Source organism: Papaver somniferum, chromosome 6, assembly GCF_003573695.1.
Source record: "Papaver somniferum cultivar HN1 chromosome 6, ASM357369v1, whole genome shotgun sequence".
Taxonomy (NCBI): Eukaryota; Viridiplantae; Streptophyta; class Magnoliopsida; order Ranunculales; family Papaveraceae; genus Papaver; species Papaver somniferum.
The window spans coordinates 2,021,502-2,036,349 of NC_039363.1; the positions used below are offsets into that span (position 1 = coordinate 2,021,502).

At 37.8% G+C, this 14,848-nt stretch overlaps 1 protein-coding gene and 1 pseudogene across 1 annotated transcript; one reads left to right on the plus strand and one right to left on the minus strand.

Moving 5' to 3' along the window:
- Positions 1 to 1,213: 1,213 nt before the first annotated feature.
- LOC113286570 lies at positions 1,214 to 7,796 on the minus strand (annotated as a pseudogene).
- Positions 7,797 to 9,508: 1,712 nt separating this feature from the next.
- Positions 9,509 to 11,566, plus strand: LOC113286571 (L-type lectin-domain containing receptor kinase IX.1-like). Its single transcript, XM_026535151.1, has one exon. The coding sequence runs from the start codon at positions 9,509 to 9,511 to the stop codon at positions 11,564 to 11,566; it is 2,058 nt and encodes a 685-aa protein (XP_026390936.1).
- The last annotated feature ends 3,282 nt before the right edge of the window (positions 11,567 to 14,848 follow it).

Genomic DNA, 14,848 nt, shown 5'->3' on the forward strand with positions numbered 1-14,848 from the left:
AAGACACCGCTTATAGCAATAGGAAAAGTGGCTTAATAAAATCAGATCTCCTCAAAGAAAATCATGATCCAAACAAAAAAATAGTTATATTAAATTGTAAACGTACATGACCCTACTTAGACTTGATATCGAACGCTTTTTCTAAACTTAGATTCCATCATAAAACAACTCCCAGAAAAAAGAGAAAAAAGAAAAAATCTACCAGTCCCATAATAAAAACTTTCCAACCATCGGTTATCAATGGTGTGGACATGCTTATTTTCCAATTCTAACACATGTATTGTAAATGTTCCTTATATAACCTACCATCTTTGATTTCTGATTTCAAGATTTCAGTGGAGCAATTAACATCACATCTTATTCCCGGACCCGCTGCCAAAAATTCATGGTCCCGTTTCAAAAGCTCAGACATACAGGACTAACTTCAACTTAAGTTATGAGAGAGTGTGACTCGCGGGACTCTTTCCCATAAATTTTCAAAACCCTATTTATTTTTCTTTCCAAAGTTAGAATTACCAAACACGTTGTTGCGGCCCCTCAGCGCCTTCGTGCACATTTGGGTCTGGCTCGTGATTTTCATTTAACTGCCCATCTGCCCTAACCCGAATAAGATGTTAAATGATACTCCCTTTGTCTTAAAATTTCTGTCATCAATTCTATTTTTGTCTGTCCTAAAATACTGTTCAATTTTTATTTATAATCATATTGTTTTAGTTAAACTCTCAAACATATCCTTCAAAGATTTATAGTTATAAAATCATTTTAAATAAGAAACAAATTTACTAAATCAATTCATAAAATTTTTATTTTTATTTTTATCTTCTATTTAAATATTTTTATAAATATTATATCATTTAATAAGGATAGTTTTGTACACTCTTTCGATCTCCTTAATATCTTGACTTAATCAAAACGGACTAATAATTTAAGATGGAGGGAGTATTATTTTTCATTTTTCAAATATCTAGCTCGAGGTTTAACTTAGCTCATACATCTAACTCTGAGTTATTTGGATTAGGTATCATTTTGTACCGACTCATAAGGGACGTACCTAACTAGATTAAAAAGTTTTCTTTTAACTCTACTATTTAATCATCTTATTCGATGACATTATACATTTTTAACTGTTGAAAAGCTTTTAACTTGGTTTTTCCAGAAATTCTCACATACATATTTACGGAAACATTAGAACGTTAACATATGCAAACAAGGTTTAACCAGAATGTCTGAGAGAATCCGATGAAGAAGAAGGCTTTATCGACACCTGAGAAAAATTATTGTTGGTCGAACAGCTACTGCATCTACATTGACCATCATCTGTCTGCGAACTCGAGGAATCACCAAAAGCTGAAGCAAAAGTACACTTACACATATTATGTGGTCGTGGCACACTATTATATACTGGAGAAGGCAACTTTGTTGGAAGATTCAACACCGGGGATTCGAAATTCAAAATGTTTATGGTGTACTCTAGTTGCAGGATCAAGATGAGAACGCCATAAACCTAAAACCAACAAACGTTCCATTTGTTGTTTGTCAAACTCCATATCTAGTCTCTCATCAGCAGCTTCAATGATCTTTCCACTTGTGTAGAATTCCCAAACCCAATCTACTAGGAGACCCCTATTTACTTCCACTGGCTTCCTCCCACAAGCAATCTCAAGTGCAACAATGCCAACAATTCCAAAACTATAAATATCGGATTCTTTATTTGATTTACCAGTAGCCAATTCAGGTTCTATGTAACCCATGGTTCCGGCTAATACCGTTATTTGAGAACTTAGATCATGATCAACAAAAACCGAAATCACCAAGTTTGGCATTAAAATTTGAATCCAACATAATATTACTTGATTTAACATCACTGTGAAGTACACATTTTCCCATTCTTCGTGTAGATATAGCAGTGCAGAAGCTAACCCAAGCGCTATTTTGTACCTGACTTCCCAAATGAGAACATTTTCTTCTCCAAATAAATGTTTATCGAGGCTACGGTTTGGCATGAACTCATACAGAAGCAATTCATTTCCTTCGTGGCACCAACCTATAAGCTGAAACAAATTTCTGCCTCAACTGGCTAATAATCTTCACCTCTGACTGGTACTCTTTTTTCCCTTGTTGGGATCCTAATGAATTATGAGTATCGAGGGATCATCGATCAAGAGAAATGAAATGGGACAAGAGATTTAACGTGGTTCGGTCAACTCGACCTACATCCACGGACAAAACCCCGAAGAGTGAAATATTATTGATCACCAGTTTTGATGCCGCTGGGATGAATTACAATTACAATGACACTCTTTATTTATAGAGTGAATATGTAAATATTTAAGATATGATCTTATTCTAGAGAACGTATCTTAATAAACTAGAATATCTCCTAATTAACTAGAATATAGAAAATATAGAGAATTAATTAGATATTTTCCTTAACTAGAAAATTACCTAAATTACACAAGATATTTTATTCTTGGAAACTTCATTTGATCTCCGTCGATTTTCCTCATGCTTAATCTTCGTCGATCTTCTGATAGCTTGATTGAATCTTGACCACTTCATCTTCAGCTTGAAAACCTCGATATTCATCTCGGTGTATATTCTAACAGATCCACTCGAGACTTTTTTTATCGCCACATTCAGATCACTCAATAACCCTTTGTATACCCCTCCAAATCCTCCTTGTCCAAGTTTTCCTCATTCATCGAAGTTGTTTGTTGCATGAACCAATTCGTTGTATGAAAACCTCTTTGGGTCGGTTCCTTTATCAAATGCATCGTCCACTAATACATTGGAATCTATTATCTCTGTATCAGGAATCTTCTTTAAGAAGCCCCTCTTCTTCAACCAAATGAACAAGCCACAACCAAGCGCACAACCAAATACACCCAAACCTACAACAAGACCCACCACCAATCCAATTTTATTACTTTTCCCTTCTGTAATTTATGTTGGTATATTTTGATTAGTATTTCCATCCATAATTTCCAAAGTAGAATTCAATTCCGAAGAAGTGAAATATATAGAAAAGTATTCCTATTTACTTAATAGCAATCCTATTGTGTTTGGTTAAGTCCGGACCTTTTATCAAGTAAACATACTTCATTGTTATATTGTCTCGATCTCATATCCATAGACGATCACACGAAGTGTGAACCGATTAGTTATATTGTCTCGACTCAGTCCATAGACAATCACTTTCGGAGAAAGGACTTATAGGAGGAAAAGTTTTAGATTGAGTTTTATTTTGGTACCCTCGACAACATGATCTATTTCTAAAGTTCATGCTAACTGTTGTATCGACTATAGTCTGCAACTTAAGCACATCTAAAGTTCACGAAAACTGTAGTGATGAATTTTTATCCTCAGTATTTTTGAGATTACAGTTCGTCAAGATATTTGCCTCGAGAGTTCGTCGGCATCAAGATTAATCTCGAGAAAATCGATTTATTTTACACTTCAAAGGAGTTGTTTCTTGAAACTTTTTCCACAACATTCCGTTCGACTGTCATCACCATTAGAAAATGTATACATATCCATTGGACATCATAATCACCGTATAAACAGATTCGCAATACAACTTCTCTCTAGGTACGAATATAATTTAAATATATTTGCATCTTTTCATATAATCATGCATACTTTTGTTCAAATCGGATATCTATAATGTGGTGAGCAAATCTTCACATGCCAAGGCATGTGGAGATGCACACATCTCTATTTTGCGCGCATCTGGAATAGTAGAATTGGCCCCCGTGTGAATTCCATATAGTAGAAAAACCTTCAACCTCATTTCATGCGCGAGCGAGATGTAACAAAAAAGTGCACCCTTTTGCGAGTATTTAGCAGCATGACAATCAATGTCTTCTGAGGGAGAGTTTCATATCACTTCAACGTAGATGATCATCACTTGGGGGAGAGATATGTAACACCTCATGGTCTAAAGTAACTCTTTTGGGTGAGCTACGTAACACTCCACACGCTTGGGAGCAAGTTATGTAGCACCTAAATGCGTTCTGAAACTCAGCTGCCGGAAGTACAAAAAAAAAACCCGAACTTCTTATTCCTACAACGAGTTACAGGATTAATAGGGGGAGAGTATAGAACCTAATACTTTGATGCAAATATCATCAAACTACAACGTTAGTAACTACGACAGTCCAGTTGATCAAACTGTTGTCGTTCACTTCCATAAAAACTACTAAAGTCTAGTTGATCGAACTGTTGTAATCCAGTTCCTAAGAAACTGGTGCACTCATTTGGACGCAACTGATACAGTCCGATTTTACTCGAAATTGCTACAGTCCAGTAGATCAAACTGTTATAGTCCGGTTCTCAACAATTGCTCCAGTAAAACCTTGTTCGTAGCTCCTGCAGCCCAGCTGATTGCAGCTGGGGCAGTCCAACTTTGTTCTTAGCTCCTGGAGTCCAGCTAATTGCAGCTTCTACAGTTCATATTTTCTCGCAGCTAAAGTGCAGATTTGCTCGTGGCTCCTACATTCTAGGTTATTGCAGCTGATGCAGTGCATCTTTGATCGTCGTTGGTGCAGTGTAACTTTGCTCGTCGCTGCTACAGTATAAATTTACTCGTCGCTGTAGCAGTCCAGATGATCCTGGATTCTAAAGTCCATATCTTTTCGAAGCTCCTGCAGTCTAGGTGATCGCTGCTACAGTGCAACTTTGCTCATCGCTATTGCAGTCCAGCTTTGTTCATAGCTTTTACAGTCCAGCTGATCACAGCTGCTGCGATGCATCCTTGATTGCATCTGCTACAGTGCAACTTTTCACGCAACTCCTGCAGTGCACCTTTTCACGCAGCTCCTGCAGTGCAGCTTTTCTCGTAGATTATGCATTCCAGCTGATTGCAGCTACTATAGTCCATCTTTTCTCGAAGCGATTGCAGTCTAGATAATCGCAACTACTACTGGTTAACTTTGCTTGTCGGTGTTGTAATCAGTTGGACGTAACTGATGTAGTCTAGTTCCGCAAAAACTGCTACAGTCCAGTTGATCGAACTGTTGTAGCCCAGTTCCTCAGCAGATGCTGCAGTGCAACCTTGTTCGCAGCTCCCGCAGACCAGCTGATCGCAGCTACTGCAGTGTAGCTTTGCTCGTTGTTGATGTATCTAGTTGTACGTATCTGCTGTAGTCCATATTTTCTCGTAGATCTTGCAGTCCAGCTGATCGCAACTGCTGTAATCCATCTCTGCTCGCAGCTACTGCAGCCTAGTTGATCGCAGTTGTTGCAGTGCAGCTCTGCTTGTTGCTACTGCAGTTCAGATGATCGCAATTACTATAGTATAGATGATCGCAGCTGTTGCGGTGTAGCTTTGCTCGTCTTTGCGGCAGTTCAGTTTTTCCCGAAGTTGTTCCAATCCATTTTTGCTCATTAGTGCAGCTTTATATGACTATCGCAATCCAGTTTACCGCAGCCATTGCATTTCATTTCCGTTGTAACTATTAAGGTCTAGTTTTACATCACTGTTGTTATCCTTATTGACGAAATATGAAGATCGCTATCAGATCCAATAACACATATGTTGGAGCATTGCTCGGTCGAACACGCAACCGTTGCTATCTCAAGATTGTTTGTCAAGTTTAGGTGACCATGACTTCACGACGTTCATTTAGCTTGATTTCTAGTCTATGCCTCGGATTAGGATGGAATGTGTGGTTGAGATTTAGACTTTACGACATTCATTGATTGGAGAAGAAGATCTACTGAGGGGAGTTTGGACGAACTTCATCAACAAAAGGTATGTGGAGATTATAAATCATCTATCACTCAGAAATCTATTTTATTCTCTCCTATTGAGACAAAGTCGTATAATTATATAGACTTATAATATACACATTTGATATTTCGAGCTCATTATAACTCACTTATATATATCTCGAAATATGTGTCAGAAGCTTTTTTGCTTTAGCTACGTTTATCGTTATTCTTGACAATATGTCAAAAGATGATCATGTGGAAATTTTCTTGAATCATCTTACAAGGTTTGTGTGAGACAATCATTTGATGTCGACTCGGAAAGTTTCTTCTTGATCATTTGATCACATAAAAATTACTTCGAAGCTAATAGTTTGTGTGAGACAACGATTCTCGTCTTATAAGGATGCTTCAATGATTGCAATGGTATTTTGAGAACAAATACCATTTTCTGGAAACATCACCGTATGCATACAAGTATACGAACTGCGTGGTATGATTCAGGTCCGGAAACCTTGCTTACATACCAGTAAGCGAACTGTTTTTAACTGAGAAGTCGGGGAACCTAGTTTGCATGCCAGTATGCAAACGGTTCTACCTGAATTAGGTCCATGAATATAGTTTGCATACCCGTTTGCAAACTGTCGGTCAAGACCGAAATCCAGATGTTATAGTTTGCGTACCCGTTTGCAAACTTAATTGGTAAAGTTTTTAAATCGGTTAATTGTGATTCTTATATTCATGAACAAATACATTTATAAATTAAGGAATGAAATATTTGCAAACCGTGGCTAAGATTTCATGAGTTGAATCAAATCGATTTAGTTTCAATTGGTTTATATACATTTATATTCAATGATGAATAATTGAACAACTCTACTGAGAACACAATTAGATTCATTTGGTTATCATTTATGTTTGATTAATTATCATGTTTGGTCTATAAGTGTTAGATTAATGTGTTTAATACAAAAGTGTTTATATGGCTAACTTCGGTTAACTAATGTTGAGCCGACTCAATATACACGTTTAGGTACGGTTACCCATATCTAAATGAAAGTATATTTCATTTGTGTGTAACAAGCCAAGACCATCTAACGGTGGAGAAATACTGCTTTGGTTTTAAGCAAAGTTAGCTTAAATGTTAAATATGGTTTTCATTTAGCGATGAATATCAATTGCTTTGTTTCAAAGCAAACTCTATCTTTGATTGTAAGCAAACCATGATTAGAAAGACTATATAAGGGAGAAAGACTATATAAGCGGCTAGATTCAATTCTCCTTTAACCTAGGTTTTTCTAAAACCAGTATAGGTTAACGACTTAAAGACTTCATTGGGATTCTAAATCCAGATCCAACTATTTTCTTTGTAGTTTCATATTCTTATCGTACTTGTTCTATCGTATTGAGTACTATCTTCTTTAATATTTTCTCGAGATTTATCTCTGATAGGTACGATATAAAAAGTAATCACAAAGTTCTTCGTCTCATTGTTTTTTATTCCAAAATAACTTCTTATACTACCATATAGTTAAGTTATTATGAGGTGATTCACATTACTAGGTTGTTCTTCGGGAATCTAAGTCTGGTGTATCAATTGGTTCATGTTTACCTTGATTTATCATAAGACGGAACAAACATCATAGGTACTTCTGTGGGAGACAGATTTATTTATCAAAATAGGATTTCCTGCATGACACAGATTTGTCTATAATTCTTCAACTTTGGGTCGTAGAAACTCTTAGTTGTGGGTGAGGTCATCTAAGGGAATCAAATGGGAAGAATCCAGCACGGTTCTAGAGGAGTAAGAAACGCGATTGTACTTTCATCGGTGTGAGACTTGGTTAGGGCTCAACTACATTCCATCCCGAAGTTAACTTGTAGTAGGCTAGTGTCTGGTGTTCAAATCTAGACTAGGTCTCGTTAACAAAACTTCTGGCGTCTGTGTTATTTCTTTTCCGCGTTATATTTTTTATATAATTGTAATATCACAGGTTGTGCGTAATTCAATCAATTGGTAAATCCGACCTTTGGTTGTTGGATATAAATTGATTGACACTTGAATATTGGTATTTCGTACCATCCATGTTATTTCTCATAATAATCAGGCTCACGAATTCATATATGTACTATTTGCTGATTACATTGACAAACTAAGATATAACTCTTTGATATATTTCTTGATAGAGATCACTTTATTAGCTAGTGTCTCGGAATTATATTAGAGTTAGTCCATACAGATTGTTGAACAAAGTATTGGGTGTGGTTGTTGTACCCCCGCTTTTTCAACATCCAAGACCGATGGGAGGTCCAACAGCACATAAAAGTCTTTTACCATCCCAACGATTGAAGGGTCTCACCAAAGTTTGTCGCCTTTTCGCCTAAAATTGCCGCATCTCAGCCCGTAGTTGACAGCAGTTTAGTAACAACAACTACTGCTGCCCAGTAAGACGAAAATTACTATCATCCTGAAAATTCAAGTTTCGCTTGCAACAACAACTGACAGATATTCTAGCATAATGACTGTGCAAAAATAGCTCATGTTCTCCGACAACTATTACCAGTATAGTTCTATACAACTGCTCCAGTTCAGTTTCGCATCAACTATTGCGGCTCAGATTTTCGATTTAACTGTTGCAGCGCAGTTTTGCATCAACAGATGCAGCTCACTTTCAACAACACAATTGTTTTGGATAAATCATTGCACTTAAGTTTCACCAGTAACTGTTCGGGTCGTGTCTCTTCTGCAACCATTGCACTCCAGTTTCATGCAGCTTCTCCGAACCAGTATAACGCTTCCATTGCAAATCGGACTAGTTTGGGCCTAGAACAACGTTTCATGCTTACCTGCTTACATCCAATCATCCATTCACAACATTCACAATTGGGGGCGTCTTGGTTGTGATTTCTACAAACAACTAAGGCAACTTGCTTTTCACTTCAACAACAATAATTCACTCTTGGGGGCAAATCCAGATATTTAACTGTATAAATAAGTGGGAATTATAACCCTAAAGAGGCACGCCCTGATAGAGGAAACTATTGTAATCCAAACAACAATAAAATTTCTTCCTACGGAGATTCGTCCATGGATGTAGGCAACACTTGCCAAACCACGTTAAGTTCGCGTCTCTGTTATTCTTGTTTGTTTTGTGCTATTAACCCTATCTTTCATCATCATCATACTGATTGTGTTTTGAGCCTGTAAATATTTCTGGATACAAACAAATACATTTTACCAGTGTGGTTCCTAAATTGGAAATTGTTATATTAAGCGTATTTGGATAGCTTTTTATATTTATGACTGTGCAAGTTCTTAGACCTCCATCTAAATAATCCTATGAAACATAGTAAATCCAACTACATGCGATTCCGTTTCGTTGCAATAAGAAGCAATTTAATCATTTTACACAAACTTAATCAACCGGGACTAATTTCCATTAGTCAAAAGGTTGACTTTAATACTTGAGGTATGCACTACTCTGCGAATCCTTCCGTTATATTTGTCAACTTAGCCGTTTTGTTCTTTCTTTTTTTTTAAGATCAGGGGTATTCCAAATGGAACAATGGTCTTGGCTGTCATTATTCCAAATCAGAAGCCAACAAAAAAATGTAGCATCATACACACAATTATTCTTCATTGTTGCCGGCCTGGAAGAAAACAACAAAATCACTTGAAAACAAGTCCCTAATTTCCTTCCGCCCTTTATTAACCCGATTCACAATTCTCTACTCCCAAAACTCAACGATATTAAGCACCAAAATTCCTTAACCAAATTCCATTCCCCTGCAACAAGAAATGTCTCCTAATTCTCCATCATTTCCCTTCATTATCTTTTACATTCTTCTTCTATTTCATAATCTGCCCAACACTACTCCAGAAACAGTCTTCAACTACTCATCTTTTCCTCGTACTTCGCCAAACATAGTATTCTCCGGGGACGCGTTCCCATCACCAGATAATATCATTCAGCTCACTAAAAACCAAGTTGACGGTACCTTAGTTAACAGTTCCGGTCGTGCCGTTTATTCCATACCCATTCAAATCTGGGATGCTAAAACGCGAATCGTAGCAGACTTTGTTACTCATTTTGAATTCATCATCAATGGATTAGATCAAGATAAACACGGAGAAGGTCTTGCGTTTTTCATGGCGCCAGTTGGTTCTGAACTTCCCATGAACTCAAGTTCAGAATGGTTGGGATTATTCAACGCATCTTCTGATGGGTCGGCTTCAAACCATCTTATAGCGGTTGAATACGATACATTCAAGAATGAGTTTGATCCCGATGATAACCATGTCGGTATCGATATAAATTCTATTGTTTCCGCTACGAGTATGAAATGGCCAACTGAAATGCGAGGTGGTAAAAGAGGATCAACTTGGATTGGATACAACTCTACTACCAAAAGTTTATATGTTTATTTAACCTACAAGCCAGGAGAAACATATAATGGTGTTCCAAATATAACTTACCCTTTCGATTTAACGACGGTTCTTCCAGAAACCGTAATCGTTGGGCTTTCAGCATCTACTGGTCCCTCAACGGAACTACATCAAATTCTATCCTGGGATTTTGTGACGAACGCTAACCAAACGAAATCGTCGCGAAAGAATACTACTGCTCTGGCTGTTGTTCTTGTTATAGTTATTGTTGTCTTCCTAGCTGTGTCAATTTATGTGACGCTTACTTATAGAAATTACTTGAAAAAGAAGAAACAAGGGAAGAAAGAAATGTCGCTGGATGCTTCAATGGAAGACAAGTTTGTCAAAGGAACTGGGCCGAGAAGGTTTACGTATAAAGAACTTCTGTTAGATACGAATAGCTTCAGTGAGGATGGAAAGCTCGGTGAAGGAGGCTTTGGATGTGTCTACAAAGGTGTTTTAAAAGGCGAAAATGAGAGAAATGAAACTATAGCAGTTAAAAGAATATCGAGAGGATCAAGCCAAGGAAAGAAAGAATACATATCAGAAGTCACGGTGATTAGCCGTATAAGACATCGAAATATTGTCAGGTTGATCGGTTGGTGTCACGATTATGGTGAGTTTTTGTTGGTTTACGAGTACATGCCTAATGGAAGTCTGGATTCTCATCTTTTCGGGAAGGGAAGTCATATTCTTAGTTGGACACTGAGATACAAAATAGCTCAAGGGCTTGCTTCAGCTTTGCTATATTTACACGAAGAATGGGAACAATGTGTAGTACATAGAGATATCAAATCAAGTAATGTGATGTTAGATTCAAGTTTTAATGCGAAGCTAGGAGATTTCGGTCTGGCTAGGTTTGTGGATCATGAATTAGGGTCACAGACTACGGTTCTAGCTGGAACAATGGGGTATTTAGCGCCAGAATGTGTAACTACAGGAAGGGCAAGTAAAGAATCCGACGTTTACAGTTTCGGAAACGTTTGTTTGGAGATCGCGTGTGGAAGAAAACCTGTTGAGCCGAAACTCGAAGAATCCAAGGTGAGATTATTACCATGGGTGTGGGATCTTTACGGAACGGGAAAACTTCTTGATGCAGCTGATGAGCAACTCAATAGGATTTTCAACGAAGAACAAATGAAAAGATTGATGATTGTTGGACTATGGTGCGCTCACCCAGATTATAAAGCACGGCCTTCAATGAAGCAAGCAATTCAAGTTCTAAGTCAAGAAGCAACATTGCCTAATTTGCCAGGGAAAATGCCCCTGCCGATATACTATACACCTGTCATGAAACTGTCAGATTTTGCATATAGGAGTCATACTGGTACTTCTACTACTGCTTCTGCTTCTACAAGTTCATCAAGTACTACTAATTCTTCGATGGCTTCTTCGACAAAGTCACTTTTAATGAACACGCAAAAGCTGTAACTCAAAACTTTTTATTCTTGAGGAAATTTGATTAAGCCTAGTTGTAACAAATTTGTGTGATTGTACTACTAATAGAGAGATATCATCTTAATGTACTAATAAAATCTTCGTATTTTAGGTAGACTTATCAGAGCATATGTTTGGAAATAGCTATATTGCTACATGTTTGTCGTTATCCCCTAAGGAAATCGGATTTGGCCGGCTAAAGCAATAACCCACATCTATTTTCTTCTCCGTTGGTTTACGATATTCAACGGACGCTACGTGATCCTCTCAGCTTTGGAATCTTCATCAAATTAAGGATCATAAATTCTTATGTTACAAAATGGAGGAAACACATATTTAACTGACTAATCTGACTCAGAGTCTGAGTCAAGCTAAACTGTCAGGCACTAGTATAAGTCAGACTAATCAAACAACGAGGAGGATCCTAGTAAAAATAACAATGAGGAGGTTCTATTATGAATGCTTCACGAAAAAATGGGGAGGTCATAAGAAACTACATATCTAAACACCACCTCCCCATTGTTTTGATTCAGCTAAGTCTGTAACTACTCGAAATCTAGAAGTTCACTCAAATAGAAAGTAAACAAGATTTAAGACATCATATGCAATTCGTAAGAAAAAACTTTCTAATTTAAACTCAAGTAATGAAATACAAGTAAAGGATGCCAAAAAACCCTAATCTCTCACCTAGACAATACAACTCTCCTTTACCCAAAAACCCAACCCTCTTTTACAATGACCAATGGTCTCTATTTATAGGCTAATCTACTAGTGGAAGACAGCTAATTTTATCTCGTTGTCTGATATATATTTCTCGCAATCTTACTTTTTACTTCGCGTATGTCATTTTCCATAAAGTTTATTCCTCCTTTTCACTGATAATCTCGGAGATTTGTCGGGACAGCTGTCACTTTTCTTGTCTAGCAATTCATTAATTTCGCAAGTTATTTTCTCTCAAGCAACCTTACTTCGTCCGCTGGATTTCGTAAAGGATATCTTGTTCTGCACTCCAATTAATTCTTCGTGGCTCAGTTTCGCGCTGATAACAAAATACTCTTTCGTACTCAATACTTTATTCACTTCGCAGATCCAATAATGGTAAAAGCAATTCTGTCATTCAATTTGACAGGTCACTGATGGTCGTTTTTGGGAAAGGGGTAGAAATCTTTTGATAAGATTTTCGGACTTAGTTTGTACTACTTCCTACGGACACGTGGCGAGTATATTTTGTGTACCTATAAAGTTAGCCTCCTACGAGTCATACACAAGGTTGCCACTTCTTTATTCTTTTTTTTATAAGAAAAAAACTTAGCTAGAAAAGCTAAGGGTACAAGGCAGATATGTTGGCTGTGCCCGGGGAGTCTCCCCTCAGCCTGCCAACACAGTCTGTCATGTGGATACTGTCTGGGCTAAAGGTTGCCACAGATGTATCACTCAAAATTAAGGAAGAGTTATTACATAATTTCAGATGAGGATTGTTTGTTAAGGGATTCTGTAAAGCAAGCAAGATGGTTTGAAGATTGTTTCCTCTCCAAGTAGAGTCAGAGAAGAGATTAGACCTCATAGACATTCTTGCAAGGTTAATGGCAGCAAATTTTTGATTAGCAGTGACTATAGAGAGCTTTCCTAAGACGAAATTGGTAGGGGCCTTGTTGTTGTTCTTGTTCTGTTAGGATGTACTTTGATCCTCTTTGAACCTGTTTTGGACTTCCATTTGGTAACCTGCTTTGATTGCTTGTAATGTTTCCTCCTCTTCGGCAGCGAAACTAACGTTAGTTCGCTCCATTGTCCTTCCCCATGTTATTGCAAACTGGGCTCCTCTGATTTCTCTTTATGCTCTGCCGAGTCCAGGAGTATAGTCTTTGAGGTTTCTTGTTCCCATGCATTGACCTGAGAAGTTCATAGTAACAAAGGAGTAGTTAGTATAGGACTGAGTATCACTAGTAGCATGGCAAAGATTTTGCAATTTAAAATGCATGCTAATAGTGATTCCAAATTATCCGAGGTCGGTCTGGGTTGGCTGTAGTTCTCTGGTGTTGAGGTTGTTCAGAATATTCCCTGGTTTGTGATGAACTCTATCGTGGCTGCATAGATGCTGAGTAATGTTTATTGCAGTGACTTTGGCATTAAGAGGCATTTTCCTAAACACCCGGTCACATCTTGCTTTCCATATGTACTAACAGGTAGTGGTATAGGCTTCATTCAAGTTAGTTGAGAGATTGATGGCATGGAACCATCTATTGAACCAATGATGGAAGGATATTACCCCAGAGAATAGGCTCTGGTGTTCCCCAAAGAGGTTCTTCCATACTTCAGAGGTAGCCGGGAAGGATAATAGAACATGAGTAATATCTTCAGCTCCATTGTTGCAGAAGGAGCATATAGGACTTATGTAGCTCAAGATACTTGTAGTATTAGCATTTTTCGGAAGTTTTCCATGAGCACATTTCCAAATGAAAAGTTGGATTGCTGGACTTGTGTGTAGAGCCCAAATTTGTTTCCAGGGAGCTATCTGAATATTTGTGGCATACTTGTCCTTGATTTGTTTGTCGTATAAAGACTTGATAGAAAATTTCTTGTTGGTAGTGATGGACCACTGGATTTCATCATGTTCAGAAGGGGAAGTATGGGTTAGAAGAATCCGGTGTTGAATGTTAGGTGTGAACCATTGCTTCAGGATATCTATATCCCATTCTCCAGAATTTGTAAGAAGTTGGTTGACAGTTGTAAGGGAATCCGGACAGAGGGTAGGTTTGTGGATCCTATCAGAGGTGGATGCGATCCATCTATCCTTCCAAATTTGGATTTTCCTACCGTTACCAATCTTCTAGATGTAATTTTGTTGAATTGGGACGATGCCTTCCAGGATCCCTTTCCATATCCAAGAGTCAGTGGAATTTGGCCTGGTATCCAGTCTTATAACTTCAGTGTTGGGGAAGTGAGTAGCTTTCATGGTTCTGCTCCATATAGAGTCTGGTTCCTTTATCAGTCTCCAGGCTATTTTTGATAGCATAGCCAAATTGAAGATATCCATATTTTTGAAGCGTAGACCCCCAAGTTCCTTTGGTTTATTAACCGCAGTCCAGGCAATGTAGTAGAGTCCCTTTGATTTGTCTTGTTCTTTACCCCAGAAGAAGTCTCTTTGTACAACATTGATTTCATGGCAAGGTTTTTTTGGAACCTTGAAGCAGTTCATATGCTAAATGCTAGAGGTGGATGTGACAGATTGGATCATAGTCATCTTCCCCGCGGTGGAGAGGTTAGTCTTCCAGCCTG

Coding starts and splice junctions, on each gene's coding strand:
- LOC113286571 (XM_026535151.1), top strand. CDS start 9,509: ATGTCTCCTAATTCTCCATCATTTCCCTTCATTATCTTTTACATTCTT.